The sequence below is a fragment of the Stenella coeruleoalba genome, assembly GCF_951394435.1.
Source record: "Stenella coeruleoalba genome assembly, chromosome: 3".
Lineage (NCBI taxonomy): Eukaryota > Metazoa > Chordata > Mammalia > Artiodactyla > Delphinidae > Stenella > Stenella coeruleoalba.
This window is the reverse complement of record NC_137148.1, coordinates 83,042,976-83,068,062: the sequence shown is the minus strand read 5'-3', so window position 1 is coordinate 83,068,062 and position 25,087 is coordinate 83,042,976. Positions and strand designations below refer to the sequence as shown.

General features: G+C 34.6%; 1 protein-coding gene across 14 annotated transcripts in view; it reads right to left on the bottom strand.

The window, feature by feature from the left end:
• Positions 1-25,087, bottom strand: part of PAM (peptidylglycine alpha-amidating monooxygenase) — a 280,663-nt gene that overhangs the window by 50,693 nt on the left and 204,883 nt on the right. For all 14 annotated transcript variants that reach the window (XM_079916802.1, XM_079916803.1, XM_079916801.1 and 11 more), the window contains 7 exons: positions 14,662-14,710; positions 13,136-13,203; positions 11,973-12,053; positions 11,622-11,698; positions 11,200-11,303; positions 5,084-5,268; positions 3,942-4,007 (listed from right to left, as the gene is read on the bottom strand). In XM_079916802.1, the coding sequence (XP_079772928.1) occupies positions 3,942-4,007; positions 5,084-5,268; positions 11,200-11,303; positions 11,622-11,698; positions 11,973-12,053; positions 13,136-13,203; positions 14,662-14,710 (630 nt within the window). The remainder of the gene's footprint in view (positions 1-3,941; positions 4,008-5,083; positions 5,269-11,199; positions 11,304-11,621; positions 11,699-11,972; positions 12,054-13,135; positions 13,204-14,661; positions 14,711-25,087) is intronic.

Genomic DNA, 25,087 nt, shown 5'->3' with positions numbered 1-25,087 from the left:
ATAATTTTTATAGTTGGAGGAAATATTCAAGATATGGTATTTTAAAAAGAAGATACAAAAATGTGTATATATTATGATCTAAATATTTTTAAAATAATATACATATATATGTAAAATATATATTTCACACAGGGTGTACATATACACCCATATTTCTGGGGATTATGGATGATTTTTGTTTACTTCTTAATACTTTTCTATAACTTCCATATATTCTATAATGAATATGATTAAAAAATTCTAATAAGCATTATTTTAAAAAAATCTCTGCAGATTTAATTAAAGCCTCATTAAAATGTTTTCCACTGTTGGGCTTCCCTGGTGGCACAGTGGTTAAGAATCCACCTGCCAATGCAGGGGACATGGGTTCGAGCCCTGGTCCGGGAAGATCCCACACGTCATGGAGCAACTAAGCCCGTGCACCACAACTACTGAGCCTGCAAGCCACAACTACAGAGCCTGCGCTCTAGAACCCACAAGCCACAATTACTGAGCCCGTGAGCCACAACTACTGAAGCCCATGCACCTAGAGTCCATGCTCTGCAACAAGAGAAGCCACTGCAATGAGAAGCCCGCGCACCGCAACGAAGAGTAGTCCCCCTTCGCCACAACTAGAGAAAGCCCGCATGCAGCAACAAAGACCCAATGCAGTCAAAAATAAATAAATAAAATAAATAAATTTATTAAAAGAAAATGTTTTCCACTGTTGCATGATCCAGGACAACCTGATAGGTAAAGATGTTCATATAATGAGGTTCCTCTGGTGTCTCCATAATTATACTTTTTGAGATAGAGTCTGAGATACATTTGCCTTCGGCCAAATTTTGTTCAAGAGGCAGCAAAGGCAGACAAGGATGCTGCAGCAGGTTAGTGTGCTTGTGAGTAAGCACAGGGTGGGCAATTCTACATGGATTCACACAAAACTCAGATGGCTCTTTCAAACTAGTTAACTTCTGGTCAAGGTTAATATTCTGGTGAAAATTAATAGCTAGCAATTTTAGTGGTAAGAATTTCAAAGGAAATAAAACACATATTTCTCCTGTGGAAAAGAGTATTAGATAAACCTGTGTTAAATAGATTATTAGTTTGCTTTGGTTTTTTTTTTCTCTCCATGTTGGAGGTACCTACTACTTCCCGTCCATTTGTGGCACTGCTACATTTCTTTTTTTCAGCCTATGGCATATAAGTCTTTCTCTCTCTCTCTTTTTTTCTTTACTACCTCAGTAAAGGTCATCCCTTCTTTCCAACACAGCATTTATGACATATCATGACCTTTATCTTCCTGCCTGCTTTGCCAATGTATTAAGACAGGAAGCAAAAAAAAAAAATATTGTTTGTATTATCCAGGTAGAACTTATCTCTATTATTTAGTCACTGATGGGTACAGAGCTTGCCTTTGGTTACATGTCCTCTTATGTTTTGGGTCTTTTCTTCCCTGCCCCTCAACTGTTCTATTTCCAATGGGAGTTTTATATCCTGTGTGACCAACATAGATGTTGTCTGTTAGTTTATGTCTAGCACAACTGAAATAATTCAGGGCTTTTATGTATCAGATATTTAAAATATTGAAAGAGTCAATACAACCAGGAGGAGTACTTGAACATAACTTGTTTTTGCCAGAATACCAAAATAAAGCAAAGGGTTAAGTCTGAGGGATTTCTTTAAAAATCAGCCTACGTGGTGTAATTTATTTGAATAATTAGAGCCCTCCTATCATCTACTTGGTCAATTTAACACCCCAGGGAATGAATACAAATAGACATTTTGTGCAAACAAACATCTCTGAGAAGAATGGGATACTCTCTCAGTAATGAGTAGATTTGCCCTGTGTATTGCAAGGAGATAGATTGATCTCACTAGCAAGTCAAATAAACTATGTGTACAAATATGCATTTGGAATATTTCTATATTTCTCTTTAAATTCCAGGACTAATGGAATAATAGAGAGGCTACATTGGTCATTGAAATAGCTTTTGGTGAGGTATTTGTCTTCACATAATCTAGGAGGTGACATTCTGATGGACCTACTAATTTCAACATATGAATGCCACAGCCTATTTTCTGCAGTATGAAAATTGAGTCAGACTACTGGTTTTTTCTTCCCAAGTTAAATCACTTTACAGCATTTTTATTCATAAGTAGAATAAAATGGTAACTACAGGAAAATAATTTATGTATCCACAGAATTCTTCTCTGAAACCATTAAGACTATACTGGGTATATAGCCCAATATATCAATAAACATATAAGGGTATATTTAAGCTTCTTAATACTATATGTATATGCTATCAAACATAAAAGGGTAAATGAATGGCAGTATATGAAAGTGTATTAAAGGATTTGGTTTTTAGGCATACATGACACCATCTAAAATCCTATGGTTTGAAAAGAACAGATTAAATCTAATATTTAAGGTTCCTCTGCTAATAAAACCTCCGTGTTTCTAATCTTTCAGGGGTTTCAATGTCTTTCTTGATCAACTCATGTAACTTCAAAAGGAAAAAAGTCCAGCCTCAGTTTCCATAGAAAAATTTTACAAGCTGCACCTACTAAATGGTGATCTCATTCCACACTGTACCACATATGCTGGTATTTGGAAATTATTCCAAAGACATACAGTTCAAACAGTGTGTGCAATGTCAAAATAATTCACTTTAAGTCTGATTAAATTTCTGGACAGTTATAGTAAACACTTAAAACTACTATATTTAGGCTACAATTATTGACTTCCTTACAAATTATATACACAGGATTGACAAATTTAGCTATTTTAAGTCATACTCAATAGTTCAGTAGGAACCACTTAGCATAAATTATTCACTATAAAATCATCTCCCTTTTTTTGACTTAATACAAAAATAGAAACAACTTCGAGCTAAGTTTATTTTTAAGCCATTTTGTTAGAATGAGATGTTATGGAACATACTCTATATAATTTCAAAACTTTTATATTATAGTTTACCTTATTCTCCTTTCAGAATGCATTTTTTTCCTTTAAAAAGTCTGAGTTTTTAATTTTGCAAATACTATTAGTGCAAGAGTACTATCTTTGACATAGACTTAACAGAACACATTTTGAATAATTCCTATAGTGGTTTACAATACCCAAAGAGTCACAAATTTCTATAAGTTGCTAATAGAAAAATCCTATCTATTTCCTATACACTTTATGTTGTTAATAGAAGCATGTTTGCATTAACATTAAACTAATGCTTTTAAATATATTACATCTAGGCCAAAAACGACTTGATAACATACTTCAACACCTAACACAAAGTACTATGTTCCAATTTAACTGGCAAGAAAGCAAGATTCAGGAGAATAAATTTTCAGTGCCAGCACATACAGTATATGACCTACAACATCAAATATTACCACTTTAAATAAATAGAACAGAGGAAGAATGAAGCTTTCCTAACTCATCAGGTGGTAACTTACCACAAAACTACAAATGCGTAAGATGACAATCCCGCCTACCTTAACTGAAGGCAGAGAAGAATGACTTAAAAGAGAGGCAAGATATGTTTAATTCTTAATTTCTTTTTTTCTTGAACCTCAAATATAGTTATGAACACACCATACAAAACATACAAGAATTTAAATGTTAAAGGTCATAAGGTTTCAAAAGCAGCCCACTGATTGTTTCTAATGATTATATCTGCACTTACTTGCACTATATATAAAAGTTACAACATTAAATAAGGTAAAACAAAGACAGAAAAATCTAGTGGGACTAAATTACATTAATACTTTTATTTTCAAAGTCAAAGTGCAACATTTGACCATTTTCTCACGAATTATGTATTATATAAAATCAGCAATATGTAGGGTATTAGGCTGATAAAGAAAGACCTAAAATACCTCAATAACTTTAAAATTTGGTTGCCTATTTGGATAAGGAATACTTTTATAGGCCTAGTTACAGAAGTAAGCATACATACCCTGTTCTAATACTTCTTCTCGTTTTGGCTGCTGTAGTATAGAAGTCTTATCTTTATTCACTGTTTCTGTAAAGGATCAAAAGAGCTGAGCATAAATTTGCAGTATATATTACATACTTTAAATAGTTTATTGGAAATATGCTATCAACATAAAAATATTTTCAGGGTCTTGTATTTCATAAAAACAGTAGTATTATGAATTGACATGGTAGAAATGCTCTAATTCACAAAAAACTCTAGCATAACTACAAAGTACCAGACTCTGACTTAATAACTGGATCAACTACCCTTTCAGGAATATATAAATGATGCAGAATTTTAAAGATGCATTAATAAAACTGCTTGTATTTTTTAAAAGTTGAATCTAGTAATAATTTTAGGATATTTTCAGAACATTTTAAGGTACATTTTATAAATATATTACGATTTTTATAAATGACCTGATTGCTATGTTAATTTCTTTTATAAAATTTCCTATAGAAAGAAATAAGAAGTTCTGGCATTAAGACTGAACTTGTAATACTCAGTAAAGTCTCAGCATACTTCCTCCAATAAAACAGTATGTGGGTTTTGCAATTTTAAACTAAAGAAGTGACAATCAATATGACCATTTTGCAGATGAACAGTAAATTAAAGAACAATTTAGAGAATGAGACCAAAAAGACTAAGGCTAGTAATGCCTCATAAATCAAGAACTGTTCTTTGCTTGAAGACTCATTCAACAGATAATTTAGGGTATGGTCGGAGATGATAACCATTTTCATTGGCAAACTGTAGCACTCTTTAGAATATGGTGTATAAATTCATAAACTGAATCATTCATTACTGGTTATGGGAAGAATGAAACGAGGAAACTAGAAACACAAATTAAATGAAGAAAGATCTACATTTATGGAATTGGTCTCAAATGAATCTGTTTCATCACTAGTTGAGAGTTTTCACTTTAACTGTTTTGATGGGGGAATGTCAGGAGGGGAGATAGAGGATAAAGAGGGAAAAGAGGGAATCAGATTATGTGTACATATGCGACTGTTTGACAGAAGGAGGATGATTTTAAACATTAATCATATAGTCAAGTGAGACACATAAGAAAATATAAAATACAAAATCATACGTTGATTTAAATTAAACACCAATTTTACCTTTGTGATGTCCATGCATCATAACCATATCAGACTTCACAGGAATTGGAATGTTGGCCTCTGGTGGTATGGTTCTGAACAAATCTGGAGCGATATTCTGTGTACAGGTCATGAAAGAAACTGCATGCTTGGCTTCCATGTAATACATAATGTATAAGTTGCACATTTCATCACTAGATGTGCCACTGCAGGCAAAACAAAAAAACAAAAAAAAAACCCCAAAAAAACCCCAACCAAACAAACAAAAAAACCCACAGACATGACAAATCAGTCATTCACATAAAACACATTCTTAATGCAAGAAAAATGCAACCGGTAAATCTTCCAACAATGGATTCAAAGATGGAAATATTGTACATTTATTTTATAGCTTTCATTAAAACCCATCACAGTTTTCAACATCAAAAGCACACTTTCAAAGGCATATTTCCACTTAATAATGGAGTATTCTTTTGCAGTCACTCCATGGATATCACCAAATACTACTGACGGTAATGGCATTTCAGTTGCAATGAGATGCTTTCTTTCCTCTTCTAAATCCTTTTATTCTTTAGTCCTTCTTCTATTTGTTAAAACTCATAGATTGAGTAAAGTATTTATCTCATGGAAAATCTTAATTATTTACTTAATAACAATAAAATTCAGAACAGTTCAACAGAAACACCATATATTAATTACAAGTTTATATAAAAGTGGCTTTTTCCATTTAACCCTTAGAGTCAGGGATCTTGGTTTTGGTAACTGCCTGTTCCTCAGGGTGAGATGAATCAAGAATCATGTGTTGATACTAAGACATCATAAACGTTATCTCTGGTATCTGACTTGGCACCTTGACTTCTATAGCAGGGAAGAAAGAATGCCTGAGGAATGATACAAAATGAAACCAGGCCTAATGTCTTCTAAGGGCTCAGACCTGAATGGGGTAGTGCCGTACAACTGAAAAACTCAACGTTGAAGATAGATTTTAAAACAGTGGGGTGGTCATTTCCAAGAAAAAGTCCCGAATAATATAAATCATGCCTAATAGTTTATAGAACATGTTTTCTTCTTCCTCAATTCACATGGGTTACTAGGTACACCTTCACATAAACCACCTTTTATAAAGCAGCGTGGTTTGGGCAAAGCAACATTTCCTTTTTGGTGTTAGTTCTGACAATTTTTAGCAAGCCTCTACTAATAAAAAAAACAAGCTCTGAAATGGATTATTTGCCATACAGAAATACATCAGTGTTGATTTTTCCAGCAATGTCATGTGGCACTTATTTCCTCTCCATAGCAACAGTAATGACATCAGCAAGGGAAGGAAAAAAAAGAAAAATCTTTTCCAAACAGGGATGTGGTTCCTCTAAGCTCTGAAAATGTAGAGCCTGAGAGACCACAGGAATGAGCCCCTGTTATGGGAAGCTCCGTTTGTGCTTTTGAAAATAATTTGTCTTTTCACTCTCTGAATCTGATACCTGCCAGTGTAATTGCCTTTCCCATGGAATAAAAGCAAAGAGTGAAGTGCAAACCCGAGCAAACACCTGTTCACTACACACATCTTCATGTGTCAAAATGCCATTGCTAAGAATTACATTTTAGCAGCTTTGGAGTCAGAAAATTATGTGCTATAAAAGGAATGGCTGGTGCCAAAGTAATAAGCCAGAGCTCCCACCATATTATCCACTCTCCCCTCATTCAAAATGAGGAAAAAGGTATAGATCAAGAGAGTGAAATGAGGGAAAAGTAATTTAAGATGTGGCCCTGGCTTAGAAAACCTTGAATCATTGTGCAGAGAGGGAAAGCAAAATGAAACCTTCCCAAATTAATGAAAGGAGAAAAACTGAATAAATTTGTATGGTAATAAATGAAACTTGCAATTAACCAATGGATAGATCCTTCTATATTTTTTGTTTGGGAATGTCATGCCTATGTTCATCTCTAAACACATGTGATTTTGTGAAACAGCCTAATCAGCTCACTAATATAGCTCATTTAAGGTATTGACTCTATGATACAATATTGAGCTGATTAAACAATTTAAGAATCTTCGCAATCACAAAGAAAATTTCATTAAACAGCTGAAGAAAAAGAAAAGAGTCATACTTTATTCCTTTCCATCTATAATTGAACTTGTAGTCAAAGTAACTCTAAGTTCCTATCTGACACAGAAACTATCATATCCTAAACATGGTAGGATTCAAATCATTGTTAGTATCAGCAACATGGTGTGCCTGTTTTATTCCACATTCATCTTTATTTCACCCAAAAAATATCTGACTTTAAACCAAACTGCTTTCTATGTTCCTAAGGGAGAACAGTGATACATCTACCCTTCTTCTCCATAGAGAACAACATATGCAATGCAACTCTGTCAATCTAATGCTTGTTAACATGAGAAAGTATGGAGGGACACTGTGTTCAGACTTCTGTGCTGGCTCTGCTGAATGGTCCTTTCAACACTCCCTAATGCCAATGTGATTCCCTAAATGATGATGGCTGGCATCACCTATATCCCCAAATTACAGTGGTGCATTTCTTTCCTCTTCATGCATAATAAGGTGCTTAAGTGAGAACTACTTCTTTTATATAGGCTAGCTTTAAATCTGACAAAGTCTGGTGAGCCTGAAAATAGTACATGCTCAATAAATATATGTTGAATGAGGAAGAAGGAACAATCTATCTTAACAGATGTTTATAATGTATTACAGCATAACCTGTTACCCCTAATACACCATACTGCTGAGTCAGGTCAATATTACAAACTCAATTTACAGCATTTCTGAAAAATATTGAGGTCTATCTGTTTATCTATCTTTCTTTTATCTATCTATCTATCAGGGTTTTTATAAAAATATATCATTTCATATTATAAAGATATGTAATTGACATTTAAGAAAGTATCAAATATTGTGAAATGTATCATTTATAAAAACCCAAATATTATGGAACACCATGACTATGTTTCAGACAGTGATGCTCCACTCTGGTGATTCCCTCATCCCTAGCCCCTGCCCCTTACACTCAACAGATGCTACACTTGAAAATAACCAATGACAATAAAAGACTAATTTTGGAAAGAAATATGAACAGGTGCTAGACTTGAAAATAACCAATGACAGTGAAAGACTAATTTTGGAAAGAAATATGAAAACTTTAAAGAAGTTATTTTACAAAGCTTTGAATTGTTTCTTAAGAGGTTTCATGGTACTTTAAAACTTGTACATTAAGAGGCTATTGATCATATAACTTTATTTGCATATAATACACTTTAAATGCTGATTAAACTGTTGTGCTTGGTAACTACAAATATTTATTAGACCTGCTCATATGTATATGAAATAACTGGTCCCAAATGAAAAATATCACCAACAAACTGACCAAACTGGTAAATATTACCTACCAATTCTCAAGAATTAATTTAAAGTTTTAGCATATACACTTTTAGGCAAATTAGCTGACTTAATTAGCTTACTTGGCTGACTCAATTAAATTCTTTGTTTGTTGTTTAAACTTGACTAAACATCTGAAATGAATTTAGAGAAGCATCATGTTTAATATAAAATATGTAATGCAGTCAGGTAGAAAATATTGCTTCTTGGTAGGTTAATTAGTACTATATTGTCAATATATACATTAGCGCAACTTTGCCTAAGATATATTACTCATATTTACTATTTAAAAAGAAACATAATATATCTGGATTTAAAATGTTACCATTAAGTAAATTTATTAACATAATTTGTCTTAAATTCACCTGTTTTTTAATGGTTATATTTTGAGATGAATCCCTGGTATGGAAAAATCTGTCCCTAGTTTTTTAAGGGCTTTTTATTAGCTAACTATGATTGCTCTACTTAAGCTAAGTTTTCTCCAGTCCTAAAATTTCTAGCTTAATAGAGTTAAGCTAGGATTGGGTAGAAGAATCACTCAAGTGAAAATCTTCCTAGTAGGCCACTGATGGTACAATTTTCCAGTAAAACCTAGTTTCCAGGTGGCTGCAGAACAAGAAGGTAAAAAACTTGAAGCCCATTTTTCTTCCAGTGCTTGAAGGGGGCATCTGCTGGTCCCATATGATGTTTGGGTAAGTGGGACTTGTATTTAAGTCAGCTTCATGCTCAGGGCTCAAACCTGTGCCACTGGGAGTACATGTTTGTGTATGTGGGTTGGGGGTTAGATGGGAACAGAGAAGAGAGAGAGGAGATTTACAGAGTATCATTTAATTTAAAAGACATCATAAAAATACTAGTTTTCTCTTTCTACTGGTTACATTCTCAATTGTGATTCTATAGTACCCTACGGAGGTGGTACCTTTTACTTTACAAAACAGATGCATTATTGTTATTACTAAAAAGTATATTAAGTGCTATAAGAATGCTTTGCATTATTATGAGGATTTAATTCATATTTAAGTTTATTCAAAATTTTCTGCTTCCTTAGTTTAAATTAAATATTCAGAATATGGATTCACCCAATAAGTTAATTTCCTGTAATTTCTTTCTATTTCATTTATAAAGTGGCATTTTCTTTAGTCCACATGAGAGTTACAAAAAGATAGATTGGTATAGTCATTTTGGGTATTATTTTAAAGCAAAATGCACATTTTAAAAAAGACTAGAATTATTCTGGACTCATGAAACCGAAAGAGGCCCCTAGAGATCACTTTGGCCTCTCATCCTGGTACTATAACAAGTCATTAATTTCTATGGCTGATAATTGTCTCACAGAGGATACTCAAAGGATAGAATCTGGCCAAAGTTACAAGCCCTCCAAAACGGCACAGGAACCTCTAAGCAAAAATATTCTACTTATTCCACACTTAAACTTGTAAGCTAGTACAAAGAATGTGTTGAAAGGGGTTTTTTTACTCCTTTGTTTGTCTATTTCAAAGGTTAATAAAATAACCAATGGCGTTTAAGTTAAGTTCCAGAGGCTCTACACTTCATGTATTTAAAGATTGTTAATAAGTGAATTATTAGACTTTTCAAATCTAATTATGTTTACTTTGTCAGTCCTTTTGTTACCATTTTATGTAACTCAGTAATTTTATTGCTTTACTCAAGTCTCCTTCCCAAATTTATCAGTCATCCAAAAGCAAAGCTGTTAAAAACTTCTTATTTAATAATAACTTGATGACTTTTTTCTATTTGTTTTATCTTTAGCCTTAAAATTGATGCTTATTAATACAAAACCCTTTTAGACTGACATTAAAAAGTCCTATTCCACCATCTCGAATGCTTTTTTTTCTTTTACCTGCATCAGTACCTTTTCTGTTTCCCCTGACAACCAACAGCTAGTGTTGTCATCATAAGAATCATCTTCTGTGCATCTAATGCATATTTTCAGACGCCTATTCTCTGTAACTTCTCTTTGATCAAAAGATAAGTGGTTTAAAGCTCCATCTTCTAGGTGGCATCATAAATATTTTATAACCTAGTTTAATATGGAAAGGAGGCTCCTTGGTTCTTTTCTAACAGAAAGAAATGATAAGAGACTTTATCTTTCATTTCTAATTTAGGCAAACCTTTTTTGAAACAATTCATAGTGTTTTGAAAAATTTACTTGGTGTTATAAAGTATACTTATTTCAAAGCAGCTCAGTATTTTGAAAATTATTTAAAAATTCAACATTCTCTTATGGAAAAGGTACTGCATAGTATTATTCTCATTTGGTTTCTTATCTGGAAAACAATGAATACATAAAAGTTTTAACAGGTAGAAAAAAATCAATGGTTCTGAGTAATTAAGGGCCACCACTACATGCAAAACCTATATAATCACCTAAAGTTGAACACAGGGCAAAAGGACACTTGAGAAAAAAAAATTATAATCATTACATTTTTCTTTATTAAGATGTACAGGAAGTAATACACACTCTTGTGGCAACAATAATATGTAGAGGTGTGATCCTGAAGGTCTTGAATAAGCAGGAAGAAAGGAAGCATGAAAAAGTAAGCACATGTTCTGGAGTTTATGTAAATCAATCAGTTCTAAAATCATAAAATGCTATAGTTTGCTGTAATTGTTCATAATAGAGAAAAATGTGCCTGCCATTCATTCACAAAGACAACTGTCACCTATACTCATGCCTTGTCCTAATGAAAATCATTTTAAATAGTGGAATTTGTGAAATCATACCCAATGTGTGTGGCTTCTGTCCTTCCTTCACCAGTGAATACACATCGTGCAGCCAGTATGTCACCGAAACTAACATCTACTGGGTGTTCTACAGGGTAGAAAGCCTGCAAAGAAGACAAATACAATGATTCATTAAAATCCTCAATAAAACCCAGAACCACATGCCTTAATAACGTGAGGCTTGGGGCACCCTGGGTAGAGAGGATGAACACACACTTCACCACCCTGCTTAGAAATATTAAGAGAACTGATAAGGAAACCATCAAGTTGGAAAAGAGGTTATACACAACTTAGATATACAGTAAAGGTAGATTTAGAGATGCTTAGATCCTACAGAAACTCACAAGGGCCCTATGAGGGTTTTTTAAATTACTATCTGATTAATATTTTTTTCTCTCAAAATTGTACTAGATTCTACACACCTGTGGCAGCTGGGGGCTTTGGTGTCCAATCAGTGTCCACTGTCCATTTCTTACTCTGTAACCACTTACTACCTTACCTGCAATGAACACAAATTATAATTATATAAGGTATTAGAAAAATAAAAGGCATTATTTTCCTTATTTCAAAATAAAATATGAATATTTTCAGAACTCCAAATGCTAGGCATTTTCATGAAAACAATATGATCAAAAAACATGCAGAATTTCAAGGTATTGCACAAAATCTCTTTCACTGAAACAGATTTAAGGTCAAATATAATTTACATTTTACATTTATAGCATTAGCAAGGACAGTGGTATATCATCTAATATGTAGTTTAAAGTTCTTACCTAAATGGTGAGTGTGAACTCTGTAGGCAAAGACATGCATTGGATACTTTTTATAATGGCATGAAATATCGGAATTCACCACTGTTAGAAATGAAAACACAGAAAAAAGTCACTATTCAACTGGAAAATAACATTATTCTTGACTAAAAGTATGTATAGAGTATTCACAAGTAGCTAAGCATGGGGGTTTTGAGTAAACATATACTCATATACTCAGCAGATATTAAGCACTTATTATGTGCCAGCTACTTTACTAAGATAAGTTAAGAACCCCTTACCCTCATATTTTATTTCACTCATAAACAAAATGACTAGGCCAAATCAACAGTGAAAACATAGGCTTAATTTGATATCTTTATCACGAAATTTACACAGTTGAGAAAGCTTAAACATTTGTTTTTATTTTTAGAACAGAAGGATTTTTGAAAAATTGATTACAGATACCTAAGATAACAAGATTGACAGTTCCTGTTGAGAAGGAAACTATTCATATACTTTTCCTTCCTTGCAGACTAACACATAGTAGCTATTCAATAAACGTCTTTTAAAATAAGCCAATGAAAAGTAATGAGATCATACTTGTCATTAACTTTAAAAGATTCCCAGTAAGAACAAACAAACAATATTTAATATGACACTTTCACCAAAGGATAAGATACACTGATGAATAATATTATATTTATTCCAATAGCTTTTTGTAAGTCTAGGAGAAATCAGCTATTATTATCCCCATTTTACAAATGGAGAAATAAGCCCAGTAAATCTGTGTTCAAAGACTTGAGTTGCACCTGGATTTGCTGGCTTTTGATTCTGAATCTGATATTCTCTGCAGTAGTTTATGCCACAGTATGATATGAAATTTGTTTCTGGCATCAGAAGAATGGATGATTGATTTGTAAAATACTCAAGAATTATTCTTTAATTTGTATAACCCTCTACTTACCCATGGGTCTCAATTCTTAGCATAAAAACTGGAAAATAATAAACTACTGGCTTGGAATAATACAAAAACCTATTTTAACTCCAAGGATAATAAAGAACTGGTGTATTTTTCAGGGACTCAAAAATATTGGTCATTTCAAGTGTTTTGAAAAATATACTGTAAATCCATTCTTAAAGATTAGGTAATGAGGAAACGGTAATTCTGAAAGATCATTACTCACCTTTCTCTCCTGCTGGTATAACAGTGTCAACAGACATCATAAGGTACATGCCAGCAATTAAAGGCTGTCTGCAGAAAACAGTAATATTTATCTCAACTATTTGCAAAGTCAAAACTATTGCCTTGGAAAAATAAGGTATACTTCAATACATTGGTCTGTAAAATATGATTCATGTGAAAATTAAAATAATATGGTAGAAGAGGTAGAATATATATTTTTTTCTGGAGAAAACTTTACTTTCTTGGGCAAATAATACACATTTTTGTGGCACAGTAAATGTGGAAGGCAGTCTCTTAGTGGCTCCTGTGATGGTTAATTGTATATGTCAAGTTGGCTAGGCTGCAGTGCCCAGTTGTTTGGTCAAGCACTAATTCAGATGTTGCTGTGAAGGTATTTTTTAAGAAGTAGTTGATATTTAAAACACTGACTTTGGGTAAAGCAGATTATGGTCCACAACGTGGGTGGGTCTCTTAAGGGAAAAGACTAAGGTCCCGGGAAGAGGAAGGAATTCTGCCTCCAGACTGTCTTTGGACCCAAGATTGCAATATTGATTCCTGCCAGGATTTCCCACCTGCCAGCCTGCCTTGACTATTTCAGACTTGCCAGATCAGACAACTGTGTGGGTCTATTCCTTAAAGTAAATCTCAATTTCTCTTTCATTCTCTCTCTCTCATACATTCTGTTAGTTCAGTTTCTCTGGAGAACCCTGATCTATACAGCTCCCAAAGACCCACAGCTCTGACATTCGTGCCCTTGTCCAATCTTCTTCCCTTGATGTGGGCTGGACCTAGTAACCAGACCCAGTACTTTTTTATTTCTAACAAACAGAATATAGCAAAAATGACTTCTTTTTCTTCTCCACTGGGTTCAGAGTATGAAGATTTGTTGTTAACTATTTTCTTCACCTATCAGGCTTATACATTATATTCAGTAACTTCTGAAATGAGGATACAAAATGACTCTCTGGCTTCCATCCTGCTCACCCTCTTGCTTTCTCCCTTGCTAGCTGTGATGGACACCAGCTGCCATGCTGTGAGCTGCCCTGTTTAGAGCCCACATGGGGAGGAAAGGAGGGAGTCCTCCAGCCCACAGCCAGCAAGGAATTGAATCCCGTCAATAGCCACACGAGAGATCTTGGAAGCGAATCCTCCTCGATTAAGTCTCCAGATGGCTGAAACCCTGGCCGAGACTTTGACTGCAGCCTTTGTGCGAGACTGCCAGCCCTAGCACCTAGCTAAGCTGTGCCCAAATTCCTGAGCCACAGGAAAATGAGACAATAAATATTCATTGTTTTAAGCCACTACGTTTAGAATAATTTGTTATACAGCAATAGTGGTTTTAAGCCACTACGTTTAGAATAATTTGTTATACAGCAATTGTTTTAAGCCACTACGTTTAGAATAATTTGTTAACAAATAGAATAATTTGTTATACAGCAATTTGTTAACTAGCACAGTGGATTTCCCACTTTTAAGCTCTTGAAGATCTTAAAGTTGTCACTCAGCTAGGATAACAGTAGTACTTACGGCAGGCGTGTAAGGTGTAAGGAAACACCAGAGCAGTCTTTGTGATTATCTGAAAACACACACACAAAATACACATCTTAAATATAAAAATGTGAAAAATGGATTTCAAACTAAAAATGTTAACTAATCACAACCCAATACTACATAAAAACCCTACATACTTCATTTGTATGGTGTTTTATAGTTTACAGAGTACTCTCATATTCATGAAATCCATTTATTTCCAATGTATCCCAGAGCAACAACAAAACTATCATTTCAAGCAGTCTGTAGCTTTTTTTCTTGACTCATCAAACTGACTAGTTATCTGCTTTCCTGCAGATACACTAAGTACTAGTCATAAGCTCACAGAAGAAAGCTGTGGCTTCTCTCTATGCATTATCTGTATTGTTGAAACATCCAGGAAAGTTTGTGAACTGAATGGTTTGTTCCATGGGGCTCCAAACAACTAGCTTTTCTACTTTTCAAGAACTGAAGTAGTCCATAATTTGGGCTTTCAAGATATAATCATTTCTTAGAGTCTGTAATGTCTCCAATTTATGTATAGGGATCACCTTATTTGGTTTCTACGCCTCGTTCATTCCCACCTTCTAAACAGGAACCTGATGTTCATTCTTTTTACACCCTAATTTCAGTTGAGAGCTGCTAAGTATCTGCATCTTTGCCAAGGACACTTCAGAGACCTCTTACAAATCTTCTCTCTTCTTTCTTCGTCTTCTCCAAATAGAAAGAAGGTAAAAATTTAAATTACTCATCCAAATTCTGATCTCTTTTGAAGTTGCTGATCTCTAACCACAGAGACCATGAAGAGTAACTCAGACTTACTCATTCCTTCCATTTCTGTATATGTTAAATCCTTTCTATTTCACATTTTATTCTAGTAATTATAAAACTCTATATCTCAACTTTAAGAGTTGATTTTAATGTAACTATTGTGTATGTGTGTGCAAGATTGATAGATTTATATGAGAAATTAAGAAGTGAAGTATACTGGACTTCCTTGGTGGCGCAGTGGTTAAGAATCTGACTGCCAATGCAGAGGACACGGGTTCGAGCCCTGGTCCGGGAAGATCCCACATGCCACGGAGCAACTAAGCTGGTGTGCCACAACTACTGAGCCTGCGCTCTAGAGCCCATGAGCCACAACTACTGAAGCCCGTGCGCCACAACTATTGAAGGCTGCACGCATAGAGCCCGTGCTCCGCAACGAGAAGCCACCACCAAGGAGAAGCCCGCGCACCACAACGAAGAGTAGCCCCCACTTGCCACAACTAGAGAAAGCCCGTGTGCAGCAACGAAGACCCAATGCAGCCAAAAATAAATAAAATAAAATAAAATGAGAATAGTGGAAAGTATACCATTAATTCATACCAAACGAATTCTAAACTCCAGAGACTCACCTAATTAGCTTGGTTGTTTTCAGAAAACATTTCTCCTGTATATAAACAATGTCATATCTATCTTCTAAGGCTATTTTGAGAAATGGTACTCATCCATTCATTCAGTTAATATTCACTGAGCAATTGCTATACTCAGGCGCTGTTCTACACAATGGGGATTCAGTGAAAAACAGTATGTTCAAAATTCCTGCTCTCATGGTGCTTATGCTCTAATGGAAGTGGAGGAGATAGGGAAATGGGGTAGGTGGGACAGGGAAAAACAAAACACCAAATACATAAACATGATAATGTCACACAGTGAACTCAACAGGATAATATGACACTGGGTAGCTTTTTTATCTACTGTGGTCCAGGAAGGATATGGTGGCCAAGAGGCTGGAGACTGTCCGGGCCATGCAGAGTGTGTTAAGAGCCTGGGTTTTATTTTCTGTCTGCAAAGAAGCCACTGGAAGATTTTAAGCAATGCAGGACAGGATCATATAAGGTGTCCACCTAGCACATTACCTAGCACTTACAGATTACTCACTAATTACTTAATGTCAGATTTTGTAATTTTTTGTTTTAATTAACAATATCAAGTGAGAGCTTGTTTTCTCCCTACCATGTCCATCCAAGCAAAAAGTTCTATGTACAATGAGAACTGTCTCTTGGTTTTACATTATATCCTTGTGTTGAAAGAATCAAGTTAATCACATTTTGATATCCAACTTGGCTGATTTTCTTTACCATGACTTAAAAAAAAAGTAAATGGGAAAAATAAATAAGTTAACACATTTCAGGAACTATTAAATAAGTTTATTATTAAAGCTGAAATGTGTCACCAAATTAAGAGTAGCAGGAGTGTTACTAATAGTATCATGCCAGCTATTGCCAGTAACAAGGCATCTTCCTGTTAATGTTCTTCATTAGAACTGTCTAAATTGAGTAGATTTTTAGTCTAAGAAAAGCATGAAAATAAGTCAAAAACAAATTTTAATTTGAAGACATTTTCTAAGCACACATCAAAGTTTTCTCTAAATTAAATAATAGCAAATAGCCAATTAAATAATTTCTATATAATTGTTGTCTGATTCCCTGTAGAGATTAAAAAGTGAGCCACAGTCTCACCACTCCAGTGCAAAGTACCAGGTTTTCTTTTGATCCCACATGTTTATCAACTACATGCCATATTCTGTAAGAAAGTCAAGGATATCACACAATAATAACAAATCAGCTAAAAACTCAAGTAGTAATATGAGATGTTCAACACATTCTGGAGAAAAATATACTGAACTTCTGACTTAATGTATTATAACATAATGACTTTGGGGAAAACTGAATTTTAGAGACTCTAAGTTTTGTCTTAGAGAATGTAAATCTTATATGGGTAGAGGGCTGGTGAATATACACAGATCCAAAGTGAAAATCTTACCTGTTTTATAAAAAACTCCAGAAATCAAAATATACAGAAGGAAAATTAGTGAAGAAATACACTTAAGAGCCACCCTAAATAGAGTTGTTTACATCAAATTTATCTTGTCAATCTGATCCACTGAGTCAGCAAAAAACGAGGCATTCTAAAAACTGCTGTGTGTATGTGTGCCTGTGTGTATGAGTGTGTACATACTATGCTTTACATTTTAGATAATCATCATTATTTATCCATGGGGTAATAGAATTACACTACTAACTGTGTGACCTGAGGAAATTCTGTTACTTAGTAATGGATAACATTTTTTTTTTTTTTTTTTGCAGTACGCAGGCCTCTCACTGTTGTGGCCTCTCCCATTGCGGACCACGGGCTCCGGACGCACAGGCTCTCAGCGGCCATGGCTCACGGGCCCAGCCGCTCCGCGGCATGTGGGATCTTCCTGGACCGGGGCGCGAACCCATGTCCCCTGCATCGGCAGGCGGACTCTCAACCACTGCGCCACCAGGGAAGCCCATGGATAAACATTTTAACGATGATACTTTAGTAGAGCAAAATTCTAGGAGTTATCACAAAGTAAAGAAAATACTTATAAAGCATATTCATATACATTTTAGACATCATTTCAGTCTATTGCTATTTCATAGAGTCATTATTTCAAAATCAAATTTTATTATTGTAAATCATTGTGATTTCTTCTAGTTCGACTTTCTACAGTTTGACCTAAAGAGCCCATGTGTTTGTATATATACATAGTGAGAAGTCCCAGCAGGAGCAACTTGAACTCCCTCAAACAAGGCTGTCTCGAAGTCTGGAGGGCTCTCGGACCACAGCTATTCCTATAGCAAGTGGCAACTTTGGAGAGAAGCATATTTCAGTCGAGTGTTTGGTGTGAAGATTATGACCTTTTAACTCCAACATGATCTTTACCACAGTGATGCATTATTATTTCCATAACCTCCACACTGATCTTCCTTCTGGTGAACTCAGAAACTTCAGCTAGTTTTGCATATTTTACTGATGATTTCCCAGTGTGCTCTGACTTGCTTGCCCTTCTATTGTAACACAGTGCTTCAGCCACAAGATATGAAGCCTCATAAGAATTAATTCATTTCAATTCACTAGGCTATAAATGAAATCTGTCTCTTAAAATGGATGAGACTTTAAAGGTTTACTACCATAAAGAAACACATCAGTGCTTCTGCTAATATTTTACCACATAAGATGAAAAACAAAATCAGAACTGAGATAGTTAAGAAACATAGAGAAAATGAACTCAGAGTATCAAAATCATATGCTGGCTGAAAAAGCTAGTCAAAAAGACTAATTCTGTGACTAGAATAAAAGTAAACAAAAGAGAGGAGAGGAAATAGATGGGAAAATTAATGCAGAGCCGAAGAACCAGAGAAATGGAATCCCACAGCTTAAATAAAGATCGGACAGGAGTGAGTGAAATAACTAAAATGGCCTGAAATCACAGGATTGAATTTGTCCTAATGAAAGGTAGAACAGGAAATGAGGACTATTCCCTGATTTATATTTCAGCATAAATATTGTACATTTACAACATACAATATGTAAGATTTGTTGGGTGGAAAGTTTGGAATTAATTTTTACATTTTCATCACACACAGTTATTTGACCATAGTGCTTTACAAGATCATGACCAGTTTCAACTAGGTGCTCAATGAGTTCCTTTGTTTAAAACGAGCAGGATCTAGAAAGTTATCTATTTAATACTTGGTAGATTAGTACTCGTGATCAATATTGATACCACTAAGAAACTCCAGTCTATAAATGAGACAATCTATAATATGTAAAGAATGTAGCACTCTATTTGGAGCATAGAAAAAATCCAATAAATATTAGTTCTTCTTCTTCTTATTGGTAGATTCCAAAAAATTTCAGCACATGAATATTTTACTTTTAAGAAATATATTTTCATAGTTATAGGTCAGGAATTTCTTTAACTGAAGAAACTAAAGCACATCAAATTTTTCCAACTTAATAACAGGAATAGAAAAAAGGGGGAAAACATGGGAATATTAAATGAGTAAGGAGACAGTTAAAAAAGGAATTAGAATTGAAATGGTATGTTAAACATATTGCACAAAATAGATATTTTCAAAATGTAAATAGAAATGCTGATTCAGAAAGGTATGACCTAGGGAGATACAGAAGAGAGTCATCAGTGATATAGTGAAATTGTAGTAAGACATAAACATCACGGTCTGGCTAAAATGAAATTCTTGGATTAGGGACAGTAGGATCTCAAAGAAGTTGATAATACATTGTTTCAAAGGCCTTCCATGACTTTTAGCAATAAAGCTCCCTTTGACCAGACTCAAGACAACCTGCTTCTTTCTGAGTTCTGGGTCAGAAGAAGTTAGTTCAACAGGATTCTGTGTTTGTAGAAAAAAGAGTGAGGCAATTTTTATATTGATACTGCAATTGTTTTTTTAATCTATGTTTATTCATTTATCCTGTACAGCTATCATTATGCAAAAATTCTGACAACTCTTCTTTCCAGGTATCTTTGTTTTATTTTAGTCTTCTGCTTCAAAAACAGATTGTTCTTTCACTGTACTGGGCTATAGGTGCACTCTCTCTCCAAGGTATACTGGTGAATACTTGACTTTTAGCTATTAATGTTCTGTGTTTACAGAGGATTGAACCCAAGATATCACTGTTAAAGGGACCTTTCATGATTGCTGTTCTCTTTCAGTGAGAAATACTTTTAGCCTGATTGATTTCAAGATATAATGATGAAACTTCATTCACCAGATAGGTATCAGATGACACTGGGAGGTATATTTCATTTTATGTCATTACCGTCCAGTATAATGTCATATGTATGTACTAGAAGTTTTTATAATGGTAAAGATATTAACAGGGAATCTCTTAATGAGAATCATTTTTAAAAAGAAATGTAAAATCAAGTCTAATAATGCCTTAGAAGCGTATCATGGCATAGGAGGGTACTGCAGTACTGTAGGTTGAGTGGTAAGACTTCTGAAGAGTAGTCTGATGATGAAAGAAACAAGTATTTACAGACACTGGATGAAACTTGAAAATAGCACTCAACCCAAATCTAATCTTGAGTAAGATGAAAACTGGATGACCACTCGCTCCACAAGGGTCTCAGTTTCTCTTTTTTGAGAAATTGCTCTCCTCTGCTTAGGCAGAGATGTATAACCACAGCAAGGTATTTTATCAAATATATAGACTCATAGAATTTCAGAACTGGAAGGGACCCTGGAGATGAAGGAGTTCAAATCTTGCACTTTATAGACAGGGGAAAAGAGGCTACCGAGACTGGGTGTTGGCCAAAGCAATTCAGCTCACTGGTGACACACCTGGGTATCAAAACTAATTCTCGAATGTTAGTATTTAGTAAACATTATTTACGTAAAAAAAAGAGTTCTATTTCTTGGAGACTTCCAAAGCATTTTATCTATGAAATGTCCTGAAGTTAAAATAAAGGAATTAAGCAAGAATTGATAAGTAACCAGTGGTACTTAAGGATATCCACTTAAGTAGGAAGTACATTTCTCTTAATGTGAGGTGAATGCATGGGATATGAGGTTATCCATTCCATACTATTTAGCTTGCTTTTCTAATAATAGCTTTTAGTTCCTGCCTGGATTCATAGCTAAGTAGTAAAGTAAGTATGTAGAATAATGCATGATAATAACCTATTACATCTTAGGTCCTTAGAAGTCTGTTGATCTCTCCTAATCTTTCCCTCAAGAGATACACTTCATGAGCTCATCTTGTCCTGGTTGTTTCCTGCTTCAATTAAAAAAAAACAGGTTAATCATCAATCCTGAGGGAACCAATGTGTTGTTATACACTACATCCCACTAACTGGAAAAGTCCTTCAGAAAGACAGTTGTAGAGTGGATTTTAATTCACTGCACTCTCCTCAGAAGATAAAGATAAAGGATAAAGCACACCCATTATCTACTATCCCACCCACAGTTTTAGATGATGGACCCTTTCCTTATGGAAGTACTGAAAAAGCATGCCTGGAACCATTGCCAAGTCTTATGAAAAACAAAGAAGTAACATCTTTAATAATAAAAATGTATTTTAGGAAATTTATGAGCAAACAGTAAACTGTATCATACCTTTCCACCCTCTCAGAGTGTTCTGACATAATTTAAAGACCATCTTCTTGACTTTCTGCCTATCTTGAATTAACAGACAAGAATGAATCAAGGATATAATACACACCAATATTTTTTCAATAATATATGTACACAGATTTTGTAATAACTATTTGACCGTTAAGCTGGTTTGATCTTTACCTTATGGTTCTTTGTTCTGAATTAACAACATTAAATTGATGGGACAGATCAATTGATGGCACTTTGCTGAGATTAAATCATGGCTCCCAAGGTGACGAAGAATAGGAGATTACTTGGGGATTCATTTCTATAGTCAGGAAAAATTTCATAGAGTCAAAATTACTTGGAAAATCCCATAGGAGAGTGGAGAGTGAGGTCTCTTAATAGATCGAACACAGCCAGTTTTCTTGGCACTGGAGCAGATGGCTGTCAGTTTTGTCCGTTGGGCCATGTTGTTTTTAAAAAATGTTATTTCTATATAGTTGGACTGTGTTGTTATATAAGAAAGGTTATTTCTGTATATTTGAAACCCTGCAGCAGCAGAGAGACGGACACAAGCACAAGAGGCAAATAGGAAACCGCAGAGGGAATAGCAGATAAGGGTCTCGCGTTCATTCTGGGTACAGGCACACTGAATGAAACTCTGGTTTTAATGAAGGTAAGACACAGTTCCTTTATTGTTTTTTGGTACCACTGGATTATAAATGCAGGTCCTAGAGTCACTTAACAGTACTCAGTAAAAAGATGATTCTCCAAATTAACCAGAAAATGCATATATTAAAGTGTTTTGTTAGAGTTTCCTCAAAACAAATTCTCAGTCACCAAATTTCTCCTAGAGAAATCACTGAAAACATATTTTCGTATCAGGACTCTCCAGTTACAGATACATTGATATAAAATAGTCTCCACTCAAAAAGCACTAACACCTTAAGCTGTCATGGCAAACGTGCATCTGCTTAGCAAATATAACTGAAATAGGTGCACTGTTAATACATGACACAAACTGCACAGAGGTTTTCCTGGGGGCTGCTGAAAGCTGGCTTAGCAGACAAGCCTTGGTGCTAAATAAACCAGCACTACCAAAAAAAAAAAACTTCAAAAAAGAATTCCTTTTGAAGCTGTCACTGCAGTGAGTTAGCCTCTTTTGATTTTGTACTCACTGCTGTGGGACTAGAAATTACTAGCTTCCATTTGTCCTGTGGCAAGGAAGAGAAAATGCATTTTATCCATCCTGCAAGAAGACGACTTTCACAAATGATGGCCTGTGCTGTTCCCAAAAGAGATCAAATGGAAGGCAGGCAGGCAGGCTCACCAACGAGCTTTTATAATCGCTCTGTGTGTGGAGAATGTTGCGGCGAGACTAATGTCAGAGCACTTTCCTCTTTCCATCTTTTATGAATGCAAAGAAAAGAATCCATAGTGAAGCTTATGATTTATACTATTTCTTCTCTCAGAATTATGAGCCTGCTCCAGAATCATACTTCCAAGAAAGTAAAATTAAAAGAAAAAAACCCACGAATCCTAGGTAAATACAGAATTTTTTAAAACGTGGCAGTTTTTTTTTTTAAATTATATTAGCACTTTAATATCTATGCTTTTCAAGGTGGAAGTGAAAGTTATTAAATACTTGACATGGTGATTACTTTTTTAAAAAAATTTTTCAATTTTATTTATTTTTTTATACAGCAGGTTCTTATTAGTCATCAATTTTATACACATTGGCGTATACATGTCAATCCCAATCTCCCAATTCATCACACCACCACCACCACCCACCCGCCGCTTTCTCCGCTTGGTGTCCATACATTTGTTTTCTACATCTGTGTCTCAATTTCTGCCCTGCAAACCGGTTCATCTGTACCATTTTTCTAGGTTCCACATATATGCGTTAATAGAGTTTTTAAATTAATGATTGTTTTTTGAACTTTTCGTTGAACTATATAATATACAGAAAATTGCACAAATCAGAAGTTACAGCTTCAGGAATTTTAAAAAACTAACACACTCCTGTAACCAGCACCCAAATCAAGAAGCAAAAACCCTCCACTTGTGGCCCCTTCCTGAGGCATTAAGTTTTAAATCTTTATTTTGTGTACACAGCATATTTAAACATTTATTTGCCTTTCCGAAGGTGCTGTCTTCTGGCACCTTTAACTAGCTTGTCCACTAGCTTCATGGGCTTTGGTCGGCAGTTTTTAAAATACTATATCTGACTACTAAGAGTTATTTTATTATTTCCCCTTTCTCTCAGTGAAAAGTCCTATCAACCACTTTTTACTTCTGCATCTCAGTTTTTAATATATATTCATTTTTTAATTGAAAGTCTAAGCTTTCTTTTGCATTCTCCCAATTATTGTCTGTTCTCCCTACTGAGGGCAGAATGTAACTGCAAAAGTCTAGGAACCACAGTAAAGGTACCAGAAGAATAAGTAATGGAATGAAAAGGAACTTTAAGAGTTTTAATCAAAGAAACTTTTAAATTCAGTTTGAAATATAAAGCTAAAAATCATATTTCTCATATAAAATGCTCTATTATGAATTTTTGAATTGTCTGGAGGATATTTTTTATATACATAAAAGGTTTACCTTTCACCCCCTTTGGAATTCTCAACTACTTTGTGCAACAGTATATTCTCCATCTTTTATTTAACTTAAACCGCTAAGTGCTCATGAATGATAAGCAAAGAGAGGGTAACCTAGTGGCAATAACATCCTGTTTTGTTTTGCAAACAGGAAGTTTATAGTCTGCAAAAGCGGTAATTTAATTGGAATATATGCTTTTTGAAGCTCAACCTAAAATCAGTGGCTGTATTTTCAACCCAATTATCTTCATCAGCTTAAAATACTATATCGTGTACTGATTTTGGTTCTTCAATGAAAAAATAAATTTGAAGTAGCTAATTTACATATAATTATGCATGTATGTGGTCCTCGGTACTAATTAGGAAATATACTTTGAATATTATAGCTCATATATTTGACTTGGCATTAATTTTCAGTCATTCAATATGTTTACGTTGTAATTGGTATGAGGATTAATAAAGTTAATCTTCATAAAGCACTTGTGAGTTGAGAAGTAGTACGGAAAACACTGAAACTGCTCAGTGCCCCAAATTATCTCTCAAAATTCCCTGAGACCTTAAGCAAATCTTCATAATGTAAGATAAAGGGTCTGTTTAGAAGGGTTTGCAGTTACTGCTCAGATTTTATTCTCCTTTCTGTTATTATAGGTGATAGATACATTACACTTAAGTCGGGGAAACAAGGGTAAGGAATACTTGCAAAGAAATGGAGCTAGAAAAGTGTTGGGTAGGGGAGATATCCGTACAAGAAGACAGCCTCTGGAAAATTTTCAAAGATGGAGAAAAGAAGAATTAATATAGAATGAGAAGAAACGGGGAGCAGGACAAAGGGTTTCCAAATGGGATGAAGAGGAGAGCAATGTTTCGTTGGCAGAAAGAGGGAGGTTAGAAGGGTCTCTTCCAGGC